The sequence below is a fragment of the Cyphomyrmex costatus genome, unplaced genomic scaffold (genome assembly GCF_001594065.2).
Source record: "Cyphomyrmex costatus isolate MS0001 unplaced genomic scaffold, Ccosl1.0 scaffold127, whole genome shotgun sequence".
Taxonomy (NCBI): Eukaryota; Metazoa; Arthropoda; class Insecta; order Hymenoptera; family Formicidae; genus Cyphomyrmex; species Cyphomyrmex costatus.
In genome coordinates, this window is record NW_017275249.1 from 544,066 (window position 1) to 562,651 (window position 18,586).

An 18,586-nucleotide genomic window follows, 5' to 3' on the forward strand; every position below is an offset into this window, starting at 1 on the left:
GATACACCAAATTGAGCAAAAATTCAAATTGCTCTGGCCACATCCGAATATACCGGAAAAATTCTTCGTGATCAGTTATCATCAACTCGCGCGAAATAGGTTAAGGTTGAAACCTATATGTTTGCGCCTGTTCACAGGTCGTGCCCACCATCTTCGACCAATAATAGACCTCTTCGTCTGAATAATGCGCAATTGCAATATTAGGAGCTAATTCCATAACATCATAAATAATGTAACAAATCCAATTTCTTGCCAATCCATAATTATGGATATAAAGGATAACGCTCTTTCGTTATTGTCGGCTGTAAGTCATTGTAGACACTCAGGCGTAAAGAGACTTAAATCCTACAGCCTACTTCTAATGTCGAAAATAAAGCAACGCAAAATCGAAATAGTTGGTATATAGATAGCGGCGCGTCACAGTATATGACGTCTAACTCAAATTGGTTAAGTGAATTGAAATCTACATCAGTGACAGAAATTGTTATTGCCAATAATCATAAAATGGCTGTCTCAGGATCTGGGAAAGTTGTTCTCAGGGTGAACGAGGATGTCAACGTAAAGGATGTTCTACATGTTCCGGAATTGTCGACAAACATACTTTCAGTCAATCAAATGGTAAAAAATGGAAATACCATAGTATTTGATGCTCTATTTTTGGCAAAAATGGAAATTGTCTAGTCAAGGTAAAACCATCTGGTGGAGTATATCATCTTTCAAGTATCATTTCACCGTGTATGCTATCTATCACCGGCGACAGCGCGATAACTTGGCATCGTCGACTAGCCCATGTCACTTGTGCAAAATGCGTCACAACCATGGTGATTTGTGCAAAATGCGTGATGGCGCAGTAGATGGAGTAAATTTTACTGATAGCATTGAAGAGGTTATGCGATGCGAAATTTGTATACAAGGCAAACATGTTAGACTTCCATTTAAGGCTTCTGGAAAAAGGGCAAAGCATACCTTGGATCTAATTCATTCAGATATCTGTGGAACGATGGAAAATGCTTCGATTGGAGGAGCCAGGTATCTTTTAACGTTTATAGACGATTTTTCACGAAAAGTTTTTGTTTATTTTTTAAGGCCAAAATCTGAAGTACTGAAGCGATTCAAAGAATTCAAGAAGCTTGTTGAGATCCAAACCGAGAGAAAACTAAAAGCAATCAGGACAGATGATGGGACTGAATATTGCAGCAAGGATTTTGAAAAATTCTGCAGAAATGAAGGCGTACATCACCAAACGTCGAACACATACACTCCTCAGCAAAATGGAATTGCAGAGCGTATGAACCGTACGCTAATAGAGAGAGCTAAATGTATGCTTTTCGATGCTAAGCTAGATAAAAGCTATTGGGCCGAAGCCATCAATATGGCGGCATATGTGGTCAACAGATGTGTCAACTCGATACTAGATGGTAAGACGCCAGAACAAATGCGGACCGGAAATAAGACGGATGTAAGTAATCTTAGGATATTCGGTTCCGAAGTAATGGTTCATGTTCCAAAATAAAAGCGGTTAAAATGGGACTCCAAATCAACCAAATTAATATTTGTCGGGTATAGTTATGGTACTAAAGGTTATCGCTGTATTGATTCCAACACAAAAAAGCTTGTTATCAGTAGAGATGTCAAATTTCTTGAAAAACAACAAGCGATTTCAACGACCATGAACGTTGAGGAAAATGCTGATTCAGAGATGATGCGTCCACAACAGAAGATATTCAGTCAGAGAGAGAGCAAGATAGTAACTCGGAAGAGGACTCATTCGCATCTGTCAACGAAGGAATATCAAGTGACGAGCTTGATAAAACTTTAACACCTCCACAGGGATTAAGAAGATCGTCTCGTGTTCCGAAGCCTAGAAACTTCGATGATTACAAACAATAAATTGAATAAAGGCCAAATGATGGTCAAGCAAGATTTAGGTTGCTACAATAATGTGTGAATTTATTTACCACGTATGTAGTCTTCTTTAATCGCGCGCCGAAATATTTTCAGTCTTTTACAAACGCAACTCTAAATAACTATCGTAGTAATATCACTAGTTAAATTGACACGCAATTTAACGATATTTGATGCTTATAGCATCTTATTAGATCTTAATAATATTATATAGAACTATGTTCACATAGTTTCTATGTAAATACAATTCTATATACATGTTGATACAACGCTGCTTATAAATATTACAAAATCAAAGACTACAGAACTGATTCATATGACATATCGTATAATATTATTATCGATGATTACATTACGTATCTAGCGATGGGTAATGAAGAAGATGACCCTTTAACACTGAAGGAAGCGCTAGACCGAAGTCATAACTCAAAATGGAGAGTGGCTATTAATGAAGAGCTAAATTCGATTCAAGACAATTGTACTTGGAAACTCGTAAATTTACCTCCTAATAAAAAGGCTATCAAATGCAAATGGATTTTTAAAACCAAACGCAATGGAGATGGAGAGATAGTGCGACACAAGGCCAGACTTATTGCAAAAGGGTGCTCGCAAAGATATGGCACTGATTACAATGAAACGTACTTGCCTGTGGCGAAATATTTATCGATTCGATATTTGATAGCACTTGCTGCCAAGCGCGGATTAAAAATAGATCAAATGGACGCGATTACTGCCTTTCTTCTAGGAGATTTGTCCGAAGAAATCTACATGGAACCACCAGAGGGATTCAATCACGAAGAAGGCAAAGTATGTCGACTTAATAAAACGATCTATGATTTAAAGCAGAGCAGTCGTGAATGGAACAAGAAACTTGGCAAAAAACTTAAGGATTTTGGACTCATTCAATCACGAGAGCGGATTTATGTATTTACTACAACCAAGATGCAACGCTAATATTGGCGATCTACGTAGATGATATTTTGATTTTTTGGTCTGATGCAAAAATCAAAGATCAATTGAAGAAATTTCTTTGTGCAGTATTCAAGTTGAAGGATATGGGTATTGCCAGCAGCTGCGTTGGACTCCGAATCACTTATGAATCTGATGGAATATATTTGGATCAAACAGAATATATAAAGAGAATTCTTGAGAAATTTAACATGGCTGTCTGCAAACGAGCTGCAACTCCAAGCGATTCAAACTAGAGATTATCTATCGAGATGTCCGCAGTCAGTAAAGAGGAGAAGCGAGAGCTCAAAAATGTACCGTATCAGGCTGTTGGAAGCTTGTTATATTTGGCGCAAAACACGAGATCAAACACATAGACGTGCGACATCACTACATTCGTGAGAAGGTTTCAAATAAAGTCATCGAATTAAAATACATCCCAAGCGAAGAGATGACCGCAGATAGTTTGACGAAGGCAGTTCATGATCCGAAACATACTTCTTGCGCGCGTAGAGCAGGTCTTAGTTTATAAAAGATTAGAAATGTTATATTTGTTAAAATTACTGGGATCGGGATCCGAAATTATAGTCCTTCTTCTTTCTACTAGAGTTCTTTTCAATTTGTTCTATTTTATTATTATTAAACAATTACACATTACTTTTCAGTTTTAAACCGATACACGCTACGAGCTGCTTTATACGTTAGCTTTATACGTTATCCTTCCGAGTTCTGATATCTTCCTTCTGTGTTATCTTGCTCTCGCAGCAATCGCCCTCTCCTCGCATTACAAGTGTCGCTCTCTATCCGCATACACTTATATTACTACGCATAGTCGCACACTCGTATCGCACTCTAAATACATGAATTCACATTACTTAACAATATTGTTCCTTAACATTTTTTAAACTGAATTGCATTGCGGGGATTTTTTTTTACAAAACATTTTATGTTGTTTTTTTTGTGTACTCACAATTCAGTATTACTCAATTTCCTCATCAATATAATTTCTAATATTTAATAAGTGAGGGTGTTGTAAGAAATCTGTATTACCTACATTATCTGTATTCACGCGCTCCTAGTAAAAGCGCCACTTTGTGAGATTAACATACATATATTGTTACGCCTCGCCGACACGTACGACGTATCACTCGCGCGTGTTTGCGGAAATAAGGAGAACTCGCAGTTAAAGAAGGAACAAGAACACGTTTATTGTAACAACACAAAAAGGAACACAATGAGAAACGATATATAATCTAGTGAGAGAGATCACGTCTCATGTCCGCGCGCGAAGACAGCTCTTAGTAGTCTCAGTCAAATCTGTCAAACAACGACGATCGCGTTGCTAGGCAACCAAAGTAAGCAAGTAGTGACGTCATTAATCTGAGTATTTTATACTCAGCTCACTTCAGACTCAGTTTCACTTGTGTGTAAATGGAAAGCAACCATTATCATAAACCATTTTAAATTAACGTAATAATTTGCACAATACATGTATAAAATAATTAATATATTGAGTGTACAAATAAGTTTTAAAGCGTTTTTTGTGTAACCCATAATTCAAACTCAGAATTCAAATATTTTTGCGCTCTTTTGATACGTGATGGCGCTTAATATGTACTATTAAAAAAAAAATTGACTTTTTTTTCACACAATTGGAAACTTAACTTCACAATTAAATGGTTTTTAAATTATGAGCCACAAGCAATCTATTCGACACTACGTTCGATACGAATTTCATCAAGGAAAAAGCGTTGCTAAAGCATATGAATCAATTATTTATTCTGTTCTTGGAGACAATGTTGTACCCAAAAGTATGTATGAGTTTTAGTTTAGGCGATTTAAAGAGGATGATTTTGACGTTAAAGAATGTAGTGGTGCTCCTCAGAAGGTTACAGACAATCAATTGCAAGCATTACTCAATCAAAACTCATGTCAAACACAAAGAGAACTTGCACAGCAACTTAGAGTAACTCAATAAGATGTATCAATTTGTTTACGGCAGATGGGAAAAATTCTGAAGGAAGGAAAATGGGCGCCGCATGTAAAAAAATGATCGTCTTGAGAAGTGTTTGAATCTGTACAATAAAGAGCATAGAAAATCTTTCTTGTGGAAAATCGTGACTAATGATGAAAAGTGGATTTTTTACGATAATCCTAAAAACAAAAAACATTATTTGGATCCAAAACAACCCACTACATCAACATCAAAACGCAACATTCACAGCAGCAAAGTTATGCTATGTATCTGGTGAGATATGAAGGGTGTGCTATGTTTTGAGCTGCTCTACCCGAATGAAACGGTTAACAGTGATCGCTACAGTCAACATTTGATTCATTTAAATCAAGACATCAAACGAAATCGTCCATTTCCTGGCAAAGGAAAACGTCCCGTAAAATTGCTTCATGAAAACGATAAGCCTTATGTTGATAAATCTGTAAAGGAAACGTTGCTAGCGCTTAATTGGGAAATTCTATCGCACCCGGCGTATAGCTCAGACATAGTCTCTTCAGATTATCATTTATTCCGGTCAATGCAAAATACCTTGTCCGGTGTACACTTTCGAGCATTTGAAGAAGTGTGAAAATGGGTGAATAATTTTATTGTATCGAAAGACGAAACTTTTTTCGCTTCTGGAAAGCTGTCCGAAAGATGGCTAAAGGTCATAGATAATGACGGGGATTATTTTGATAATTAAATGTGTTTTCGTTTCTAAATAAATAAATATTAAATTTTGTTAAAAATGCTTTAAAACTTATATGTATACACCTAATAATATATATACATATATACAGTAATTATTAAGTCTCCAACTTAATTCTCGATTTTTTTTACCAAGTTATGATGTAAAATTATAAATGAACGAATATTAACCTAGTCAAAGCAATCCTCTTCATTTTCCACACATTTTCATTAGATAACTGTCGGATTCCACTTCGGAAAAAAGGTAATTGTTTTGAGTCAATGAATTCTATGATGAAAAAAATTGAAATTGCCATCACGAAATCTTTAGAACTACTTTTTATGTGTATCGAACGACACAGAGTGTCCGCTTAAAGCTGAGCAAATCATTTCTTAAGCTTCAGCATTTTTCTTGAGCAAATGCGAAAAAAAGACAATGCTTCAAATGCTACTTTTCGAACAAAATAGTCATTACTACTATTTTTTGAGGTTATATTTGCAGCACCCCGACACTTATTATACTTTATTTTAAAGCTTAAGGATGACACTTCAAAATGATTATCTGTAAAGAAAAAGATTCAAATAAATAAGTTCTGTAGTCGATTAATATAGGGGCCGAAAATTAAGTGGTAGACTTAATATAAATTTTATGATTATAAATTAAATTATTTTAAAAGTATAAATAATAATAAAAGTTTATATAAAATTTCATATTGATTCTATGTTTGCAGATCATGCTCGATAAAATATTCACTTTTAGCAACAAGTTCCGTTACAGGTACTACGATAGGATCAGTATTAAACGTTATGCAAGGTCATCTACCTTATCGAATATGGCTGCCATGTAATTATAATGTATCTGTGATGTTTTGGATTATATCCACTCATCAGATTATAACTTTAATTTTTGCCACTCTGATAAATGTTGGCACGGAAACGTTAGTCTTCGGATTGATTTTGCAAACGTGTGCTCAGTTTGAAATATTCGAAAATCGCCTACATAAATTAATAATTAATAAAACAGTCAAATATCTAGGACGCGCAAGCTCTTTATTAAATGAAGACAAAACAGAACTATCGGAATGCATACGTCATCATCTCAGTATTTACAAGTAAGTCACGTAAGAATTCGTGTCTATGCATATATGCTTACGTTGTAAGTATATACGAGGTGTGTACAAAAAGTCCGTGCACTCGGTTTACCAAAAATCTAAATTAAATTATTCTGTAACGGGGATGTGGTCACCCTCGAAGTACTCTTCCCTTGACAGAATGCATTTGGTTCAACGCTTCTTCTATTCCTAAAAGCAGTGCTGTATGTCTTCCTTTATCAGTCTCTTTAGGAGCTTTGTCGTTTCTCGTTTTATGGTATCAACATCCACAAAATATTCACCTTGCATGATATTTTTTACTTTAGGGAACAGATTGAAGTCACAGGGTGCTACATCAGGTGAATAGGGAGGGTGGTCCATGGTAGCAATATTACTTTTGGCCAAAAACTCGCGCGTAATGAACACGGCGTACGAAGGTGCATTGTCCTGATGCAGAATCCATGAGTTCTCCGCTCACAATTCGGGTCATGTACATCGAACATTTTCGAACACATGGTACATATTTCAGTAATACAGCACGAGTTTTGCTTCATTTAAGTTGACATATGTACATTCGTGTTAGGAATTTGAAAATAATAATATTGTGGGAAGGAAACATATCGTTATTTGAATTGTAACAGTCCTTTGTCTAACTTGACTTTCCACGTGAAGCAACTCTCACCCCCCTCCCCCCTGCAAGAGGCGCACAATTTCTGTACTGTTGTGCACGTAGGTTTCGACTTTCCATGCGAAGCGAAAGCTATCTCACAAACAATTGGATTAGGTTATTTTTAACAGTAGTGGAGCCCCCCGCAGGGGGGAAGGGGGTGAGAGTTGCTTCGCGTGGAAAGTTTAACATTTCTAAACAGGGGGAGGAGGTGTAGAATAGTGCTTAACATCATATATGTATAGCAGAAATTGTACGTTATTTTTAAAACTTTTTTTGTTAATAACTTTTTAACGAATAACGAGCGACGGGAACGGTCAATGACCTTCTTGAGGGTCAAGGTCAAGGTCATTCGGAAGTCATTTAAGGCTGATGAAGTAAAGGGGAAGTTTTACCTTAACTTTTATACTAAGGACACGTGACGCTTCCCCCGAGAGGTTGCACCACTGTACAAGCTTACAGCGCCACATCGGCAGAATAAAATTCAGAGCATGAACTTTTTGTACACACCTCGTAATTTGTATATGAACAATTCCTGAGAAAATCGGATAAGAATTTACCTCACATCTTTTAAACTGCTTGATACGTTTGTTATATTAGGTAAATATACACCATTTAAATAATGTGTGAGCTTAAAAAATGTTTTCATTGAAGTTTTTTTACATAGAAGTTTGTATAGAACTGAGCATTCGCTTTACTTTGAAGTTAAATATCTCCGATTTGAATTATCGTAAAATAATGAGCCAAAGACGATTTTAAAGGGGAAATTAAGTGCTTTTATAATATTATGTGAATGTGTTTAAAACGTTAATAACTTTTATTGTTATTAACAATGTAAATGTTAATAATATTTTATTACCAAAAACTATTATTTATGAAAGTTTGAAAAAAATATGGTTAAATTCCTTGTTCAATTGTATACAAAATATATTTAACAACACTTTAAAGAACTGAATACAAAAAACAAATAAATTCCTAATAATCGAGGACAAGTGAGAGTTCAAACGTGGTTGTTGGTACGTAGGTATAAAGTGAAGCAGAGTTGTTAGAAAATCCTTTATTCAACAATATTCTTCCATCGACGTTTAAGACGTTTCAACTTCAATTTGAGTCATCTTCAGCAATCATTTAACAATCTAATTTGTTGTGACTTACTTACACAATATACAATAAAGAGATTGTTAAATGATTGCTGAAGATGACTCAAATTGAAGTCGAAACGTCCTAAACGTTGATGGAAGAATATTGTTGAATAAAGGATTTTCTAACAATTCCGCTTCACTTTATACCTACGTACCAACAACCACGTTTGAACTCTCACTTGCCCTGGATTATTAGGAATTTATTTGTTTTTTGAATCAAGAGAGTCCGAAAGAAGATTTTCTTTTTATTGTTGAACTGAATACATATATATTCACTTTTATATAATTTCATTGTTATTCACGCACTAAAGAGAATCCGAACAAAGGATTTGTAGTTGACTTTTTTTTCAAATAAATAGATTTTACACACGATTAACCTATGCTGGCTCGCATTGGCTTTTGATATTTATTTAATAAATAATTGTTACAAGCTCAAAATATATTTGACACATTTTCAAAGTAATTCAATTATATATTAGGTAATTGAATTAATTCTCGTTGTTGACCGAGAGAGGTCAGTATCAATATGGCCGAAAGTGACTGCTTATGTATATGAAAGTACTATCAGTAAGCTCTAATAATAACCATATTATATAACAATATTAAATGATTTTGTAACGACCGTATATTGTCAAACAAACAAGGAAAGAATATACCGCCTATAACGGTCAAAGCTAAATCAAGGTGCTTATTATAATTATGCGTGAATTTTATATACTACATATTATGTAGTCCCCCCATAATTGCGCGCTGATAACATTCAGACATAACGCATAAATACTACAGTAGTAATATCACCAATTTTTACTTGATTAATTACGATTGAATATGAAAATTTTTCGTAATATAAAAGATTAAATTTAAGATCTAACTATTTACGGAATTTTAATTTATCATCTTCATATTTGTTGGGCTATTTTGAGTAAATAACTAGCACAGATTAATTATACAATATAAAGTGATTTATTACGATTGCTCAAGTAAGTTATAAGTTTGAAATCAGACGTTACAAATTATGCACAAAGGCTTTCGAGCGAGAGAGTAGTTCTGAAGCTTGGAAGGTAAAGAAAGGGGGCGCACGTATCACGTAACTCCATGAACAAAATAGAGAGGAAGCAAAACGATTAACAAAACTGAACAGACTGAATATCATACAAAACGTAATTGACGTTAGATCGCATTTTTCTTAACACTCCCACTCGAGCTAATTATCAATAGTATTATACTAAATTTAACTGATTCCGATTAAATTCAAAATCTCGCGTGACAAAGGCTTTGTCAAAATATCAGCAAGTTGCATTTTAGATGATACATGTTTTACATCTATTAGTCCTCTTATAAACAGATCGCGTACATAATGAAATTTAACGTCTATATGCTTTGATCTTTTATAAAAAATAGGATTCTGAATCAATTTTTCAGCTGCCGCATTGTCACAATGCAGTGTAGTTGGATTATGTTGTTCAATTCCAATGTCCTTGAGTAATTGTCGAAACCACGAGACATCCTTGGCTGCATCATGGGCTGATACGTATTCTGCATCTGTTGTGGAAGTCGCTACTATACTTTGTTTCCTGGAAGACCAAGCTACAGGTCCATTGTTTAATATAAGTACAACTCTACTAGTACTTTTACGAGTGTCTGGGCATGAAGCATAGTCTGCATCTGAATATGCTGTCAGTTGATTAGAGTTGACATCAGTTCCATCATATACTATCCCCAGATTTAATGTTGACTTCAAATATCTTAGTATTTGTTTCGCTGCTGTCCAATGTTCGTTTGATGGTGTTTCAAGAAACCTGCTTAATAAGTTTACAGCATATGAAATATCGGGTCTCGTTCCGATTGAGAGATACATAAGAGAGCCAATTAATTGTCGATATGGAACGTCAGCAATTGTGCCTGGATTTCCATCTTCGTTCAAGTTGCGTTTTAATTTGACGTTCGGATCAATAGGAATCTTAATTCCATTACAGTCTAACATCTTGAATTTTTCAAGTATTTGTTTTGTGTAAGCTGCTTGTGATAACTTAAGTTTCTTCAATTTGCGATCATGCAAAATTTCAATGCCAAGATAGCATACTGCATTTGAGCAGTTAATTTCAAAGTTGTGTCGCAATGCATTTAGCAATTCTTCAATTTTTGATTTCGAACAGCCTGTTACCAAGCCATCATCAACATATAATGCCATAAATAGTTCATCACCAGTATATACACATGGATCCGCATGTGATGGTTTCAAGCCAAACCGTCGGACGAATTCGTCGATTTTTGAGTGCCATTGTCTAGGAGCTTGTTTGAGTCCATACAGACTTTTATTTAATTTACATATTTTTCCTGATCCATCATCCAGTCCTTCTGGTTGCTCCATATAAACGGTTTCATCGAGGTCTCCATATAAGAAGGCTGTTTTAACATCCAGTTGATAGACTTCATAATCCTTGGCAGTTGCAATTGATAATAGTGTACGAATAGAGTCGAATCTTGCAACAGGCGAAAACGTTTCTGAGTAGTCTACTCCAGCTTTTTGCGAACATCCTTTGGCTACCAAGCGTGCCTTGAATCGATCGATAGAACCATCCGGTTTCGTTTTTAATCGAAAGACCCACTTGTTCTTTATTAGTTTTCGACCTTCAGGTGGTTTGACCAGAGTCCAGGTATTGTTTTGGATTAACGAATCATATTCCATCTTCATGGCTGACTCCCACTGATCTTTGTGGGGTCCTGATTTAGCTTCAGCAACTGTATTTGGAATTACAACATTTGCTAAGAAGGCTTTTGCAGCAATTGTTATGTTAGAAGAGACATGACTCCGTGTACGGTTTGCAATGCATTCATTAAATTTGTTTTCCTTTGACTTGTTGCGCGTCCGTTTTGCAATACTGTTGCCATCTTCATTAGAGTCATCACTTGCTGTTAAGTACGTGTCAGATTGATTTCCAATATCACTTTGTGAGTCGTTATCTGAAGTTCCGACACTTGTGATGTTATCTTCATGAATGTCATTTGTTGTTTCAACTATAACAGCTTGTTGCTTGGTTTTAGATTCAACTATTTTTACATCTCGACTTACAATAACTTTCTGAGTTCCACGCTGCCAAACACGATATGCCTTTTGTTTTGATGCATAGCCGACCAGCACCATCTCTTGACTCTTTTTCTCAAATTTTCCTTGTTTTTCGTTGATCAAGGTGTATGCTTTGCTTCCGATGATACGCAAATATGAAACATTTGGCTTTTTACCATTCCACAATTCAGAAGGAGTTCTTCCATCCAGTCTCTCCAGTGGAATTAGATTTCTCAGATGTGCAGCTGTGTGAACGGCTTCACCCCATAATCCTTGAGGAAGTTCAGCTCCAGCCATCATTGTTCTAGCCATTTCAACAATAGTCCTGTTCTGGCGTTCTGCACGACCGTTTTGTTCGGGACAGTACGGAGTTGAGAGTTCGTGTACAATAGAATGTTCTCTTAGTATCTTTTTCATATCATTTCCAATGAATTCTTTTGCGTTGTCTGAACGTACACGCCTAATTTTATGTCCAGCTGCATTGACTTCAGCAATAACATCTCGCATACAATCAACAATTTCGGCTTTTGATTTTATTGTGTACACAAAAACCATGCCTGTACAATCATCAACAAAAAGTGCCATGAATCTGGCTTTGCCAAATGACTCAGTCGACATCGGACCACATATATCAAAATGTAAGAGTTCACCTGGTTCACCAGATCGAGTATTTGAGTCGTTGAAAGGTTTTCGACATTGCTTGCCAAAAATGCATGCCTCACAGAATTTATCGACTTTACTTGTAGACTTGTCAATCACTTGCATACCATCTACAGCCGAACCATTAGCCATTTGTCGAATTATCTTGTAGTTGACATGACCAAATCTTTCATGCCATACCTGTTCATTGACTGCTTCTACAGCTACATTTGCTGATGCGTTAATAATCGTCTCAAAATCCATTGAATAGAGACCATCCGATATACGAATGCCGTAGGCGATAACATTTTTGTTGGAAACTAGCTTAATTCCTGTTTTACTCAACAAAGCATCAACACCGTTGTCAGCTGCTACGCCTACACTCAATAGATTTTTGCCTATGTCAGGTACAAATAAAACGTTACATAGCTTATTCTGTACCTTTCGACCATCAACTGTTGCGATCACGTCGACACTTCCTTGTCCAGTAGCATAAATTATTTGATTGTTTCCGACTGTAACTCCAAATTGTCCTTTCTGAAGTGGTTTGAAGTTGTACATCCAATCACGCCGATGTGTCATGTGATGTGTTGCTCCTGAGTCTGCGTACCATTTATCTTGTGCCAATTTTTGAATCAAACTGTTTGCCATTACAAATGCTTGTCCAGACGCTATTGACGCTGTGGATTTCTCTTGTTCTTTCGCTTGCTCAGCCTTAAATTTTCGACAATCACGCTTGATGTGTCCAATTTTCTTACAATGAAAACAAGTTCGTTGTTCTTTCTTCTTCGAATTCTTGTTTGACTGATTTTTAGCCTGCGTTACCAGAGCGTCGCCTGTATTTGTTTCAGTAGTAACACTGGATACATTTGCCTCAATTATCATTAGTTACTCTCTTAATTTATCAAAAGTGAGTGTTACGCCAGTGGCTGTTTGTATATAATAACTCGACCTGAAACTATCAAATCGTGGTGGTAAATCATTGATTAATTTAGCAACCATACCTGATTCTGAGAGTTCCTCGCCGGCTGTCTTTAACTTTTGACGAATTACGGCCAATTGAGCACAATAACTGGCAATGCTTTGACCATCTTTGTACTTCATTCGATGAAATTCTTGATTGAGTAAATACTTATTCTCATTTGATTTCGCTTCATAGATTGACATAATCTTGAGCCATACTTTCCGTGCAGTATCACAATCTCGAATTGTTGTATGGTCGTCATCAGACAGTGCACATGTAAGTATTCGTTGAGCCTTACCGTCTAACTTCATCCATGTCTCGGCATCTTTCTCACTACCAACTCCTGTTGGACACTTAACTGTGTCATCGACATGACCTGTCGCACCAATACTTTTCAGGCATGAAAGCGCTTCATACTTCCAGCGCTGATAAGTCTCCTTGGTCAACGTTGGCAATTTAAAATCTTCCGTGTTCATCTTGCAATGCAACACAAAGAAAGACCGCTTACAGAATCGTAACCTCAAAATCAACTTTAGCAAGCTAGTCACCAATTACTTCTGCACTAGTACCGTGCTGGGCCCATAACCTGTTGGGCTATTTTGAGTAAATAACTAGCACAGATTAATTATACAATATAAAGTGATTTATTACGATTGCTCAAGTAAGTTATAAGTTTGAAATCAGACGTTACAAAGTATGCACAAAGGCTTTCGAGCGAGACAGTAGTTCTGAAGCGCGGAAGGTAAAGAAAGGGGGCGCACGTATCACGTGACTCCATGAACAAAATAGAGAGGAAGCAAAACGATTAAAAACTGAACAGACTGAATATCATACAAAACGTAATTGACGTTAGATCGCATTTTTCTTAACAATATTCAATCGTAATTAATCAAGTAAAAATTGGTGATATTACTACTGTAGTATTTATGCGTTATGGGGGGATTACATATGTAGTATATAAAATTCACGCATAATTATAATAAGCACCTTGATCTAGCTTTGACCGTTATAGGCGGTATATCAATATACAACATTTGATCGGATGCAAAACATTTTTTTGTCGCATTAAAAATGTTGGGTTTCGTACCAAAAAAGAGCATTTGCAGGAAGCGTTACTTTCTGTTTTAACCTCAAGAAATCTGCTGCTGAAAGTCATCGTTTGCTAATGGAGGCTTATGGAGAGCATGCTCTGTTTTATACAGATTGGTTTAAAAACAACTTACAGAGATTGGTTTTGGAGATTAAAAAACAACTATTTTGGCGTGAATGACAAAGAGCGCCCAGCCGAAAAAATTTGAAGATAAAGAATTGAAGGCATTACTTCAAAAAGATTCATGTCAGACGCTCAAAAAGTTGTCGAAAACATTAAATGTTGAACAAATAAATAATAAGAGGGGAAAGAGCCAACAATGTAACATAAATAATAAAAAGAGATAAGGGCAATGAGCCAATAATTTCGTTAAAATCTTTTAAATTAATCTAATATATATTGCGAAGAATATCACGTAATTATAGCGTTTCGTCCCAATTTCCACTATTGGACTCATCAGTAAGGCATTATAGTGGAAGCCTACCTTAGACGCCTGTTTAAGTTATTAAATCGAGATTCTATATATACAGATATACGCGTATCAAAGCACTAGCAAGAATTATTGCGAATATCTATAGACCTCTGATGGCGGGTCGACGTAGTAATATTCTTCGCAATATTTAAAGTAATATATGTAATTCCCCTCCCACCCCCCAACTTGCGCGCCGAACAATCGTCGGTCTTGAAACGCAACTCTAATAATCTGAAATAACGTCCCCTTAATATACTTGTAATTTTAAACGCATTATTTTCATATAAAAAGAATAAAACGGCTAATGAGAGTAAAATCGCTGTTAGTGTTGCGAACTTATAATAAAAAATGATATATTTAATAGTATTTAAAATTAATAAATACATTATTATACTAAACGTTTCGGCTTGCATCCGAGCCATCCTCAGTAGTAAATTCGCAAATTAAAACAATGATAAGGCCATGGACAAGTAGGAAAGTGGTCACTCTCATCGTCAACAATCAATACCACATGGTTGGTAGGTCATGTGCAATCGACTAGACGAAAATCTAAGTAAAAATGAAAATTAAAGACTGTGATTGAAGACAAAAATGAAAAAAAAACACTCACCCACAAATCCATGGTTAATAAGATCGAATTATAACAAAAGAATCATTGACAATAGTCAAAAAAAACAACAAAATAATATAAAATAATGGTCAAAAGATAAAAATCCGAAGATGACATTGTGGTGGTCAGGATTTAAATGAAATAACTGAAACAGGAAAATTCTGTAAGGAGCAAGGACATATCGATCTATCTCGCAGTAAACCTCGATAAACACACAATAACCAATAGTGTCATAAATAAAGTTATAAGCGCACGCGCATAAACAATGATACAACAATCGATATAATTCTTCCAATCAGATCACAGAGATAACAAAGATAAATCGAAGTCATAATACATCAAAAATTTAAAATAAAAATTATCGAAGTTCATTAAGTATAGAAACATAAGAATGGTGCAAAAATTCAGTGTCTGATTGTAAATTCAAGCTGTGATTTTATAAATTGATATGTAACATTTCTGCTATTCGTCTTTTAAATAAATATCTTTCAGTGTCTACAATCTCTACATTGTTCTAGTCAAAATCGTGATCAAATTTAATTCTATGTTTAGTAACTACTGAGAAATTGCCGCTAGTCTTTCTAATATCATTCTTATGTTCCTTAATACGAGTATTTAATGTGCGCTTAGTCTGTCCCACGTATGTAGCGTCACAATCCTTACAATGTATTCTATATACGACATTCTTTTTCGACATCCTGCCCAAACTGTGCTTTAATGACACAATTTAACTTGTTAAGTCTAAAAAAGCCATATTAACATTAAAATCTTTTAATAAGCGTTTGAGTCTACAAGAGACTCCTGCAACAAAAGAAAACGAGAACCAAAATTTTGGAGGTTCATCAGCAGTAGAAATAGGCCGGTCAGTTTGTCTCAAAGTTTTCTTATTAAGGAGAGATTTTAGGCGTTCATTGACTACATTAAAAACCAAATCCACCGGATATTATTAAGTAAAGTTTCAATAACAGCAATAATATTTTTCTTATGAAATTTTGGATTCGATAACAAGAAAGCTCTATCAACTAACCCCATAATCGTGCCTTTTTTTTGGGAAAGGGGATGTTGGGATAGGAAGTTTAAATATCTACCGGAATACGTAGGCTTTGTGAAACCAGTCATACTCAATCGTCAAATTATTCTTAAAAATAGTAATGTCTAGAAAATTAAGAGAATCTCCTCCAATCTCCAATGTAAACTGTAATCGCGCGCGCGTGTGTGAAAGGAATTAAAAATTGAGAGTATATCGGAAGTTTTGTTAGAAGGAGCTGCCATTGCAATATCATCGACATATCTGACATAAAATGGAATCTGTATGTTTAATAAATTTAGTGCTTTAAGTTCCAAGTCTTGTAAAACAATATCTGCGATGACCGGAGATAAGGGCGAATCCATTGGCATGCCAAATTTTTGTCTATATATAATATTATCAAAAGAAAAAAACGTTGAGTCAAAAATCGATTTAAGTCCTCTAAGAAATTCTATTTTTGATATGGAAGTAATGCTATGAATTTGTGACCATCTATTATTATTTTCGCCCGCGTAAATTAAAATATTTGTGATAAGGCTCAATATGCATTAAACGACTAATATAAAGATATAAGGGCAATGAACCAATAATTTCGTTAAAATCTTTTAAATTAATCTAATATATATCGCGAAGAATATTACGTATTTATAGCGTTTCGTCCCAACTTCTACTACTAGACTCATCAGTAAGGCATTATAGTGGAAGCCTACCATAGACGCCTGTTTAAGTAATTAAATCGAGATTCTATATTATACAGATATACGCGTATCAAAGCACAAGTTGGGAGGGGTGGGAGGGGAATTACATATATTACTTTAAAATAAATATTGCGAAGAATATTACTACGTCACCCACCATCAGAGGTCTATAGATATTCGCAATAATTTTTGCTAGTGCTTTGATACGCGTATATCTGTATATATAGAATCTCGATTTAATAACTTAAACAGGCGTCTAAGGTATAAGGCTTCCACTATAATGCCTTACTGATGAGTCCAGTAGTGGAAGTTGGGACGGAACGCTATAATTACGTGATATTCTTCGCAATATATATTAGATTAATTTAAAAAATTTTAACGAAATATTGGCTCATTGCCCTTATCTCTTTTTATTAGTTGTTTAATACATATTGAGCCTTATCACAAACATTATAAATAATAAACATTTAATTTCAAATAATGTAGCTACAGACGTTTCGACTTCGATCGAGTCATTTTCAATGTTACAATTAAAATTAGATTAACACAAAAGTACAAAAATCGTTATCCTAGAAAAGCGGTGTATATAATCTTGTTTTTCGTACATATAGTCAATAGAATAAAATTCAGATGTCAAGTTGTATAAAGTATGGTATTCTACAAAATTTTTCTTAAGTTAAATACGAAATAAATAAAATAAAACCTTAGTATTGTATATAAAACTATAGTATACCTTGTTAAATAAGTTCACAAAAAAGTAAAATGTAGCAAGAAACAGATTTTTTGTAATAAGTCCACAGAACAGTAAAAAATGCAATCGTAGTTTAATTGTCGATAACATTTTTTTAAAAAGAGCGAATTTGCAGATATATTGAACCAGTCTTCACCGAGTCAGATAACGAAATGTCAAAAACAAGCTGTAACAAAGGATGTATGAAAGAATGAGAGGGTAAATATTAGGAAGGAGAAAGAGCATGTATCATGTTTGAGTACATTTCTGGCAAAGAATAAATGTCATTCTGTTTATTAATTCCTTGTTTCTGTTTCTTTATGTGCACCATTTCAGAGATCAATCTTTTGTTATATGCAGGCTCAACATCTAGTATTTCTACTTTGTTCCATTTAAAATTATGCTTCGTTTTAATGTAATTAGAAATAACCGAAGGAGACTTATTCCTATTAATATCTGAAATGTGTTCATTAACTCTCGTTTTTAATTGTCTTTTCGTTTGACTCACATAACTTGCATTACAATCGTCACAATGAATCTTATAAACGACATTCTGGTTGCAAGTTTGTTCCAATTTATCCTTTTCTCTTTTTATAAAATTTTTTGGTAATTATGCACTATAGGGGACCCAGCTTCGATGACCTTGACCTTGACATATGTTGTCAAGGTCATGATTCTGAGTAACTTTGCCTTAACAACTAGGCGGCGGTCTCTTATAGTTTCGGAGATATTTAGATCAAAAGTCTAATTTCGTATAATACAATATATGTCATTCCGGTAAATGGGAAACCCTAGAACAGACAGCTTTACGTATAAAGTCTATTAAATATTGACACACACACACACACACACACAC

The 18,586-nt window shown here is 35.0% G+C and overlaps 1 protein-coding gene across 1 annotated transcript in view; it reads left to right on the top strand.

The window, feature by feature from the left end:
* Positions 1-18,586, top strand: part of LOC108782429 (odorant receptor Or1) — a 35,365-nt gene that overhangs the window by 3,583 nt on the left and 13,196 nt on the right. The window contains exon 2 of the mRNA XM_018550708.1: positions 6,265-6,645. Coding sequence (XP_018406210.1) covers positions 6,265-6,645 — 381 coding nt within the window. The remainder of the gene's footprint in view (positions 1-6,264; positions 6,646-18,586) is intronic.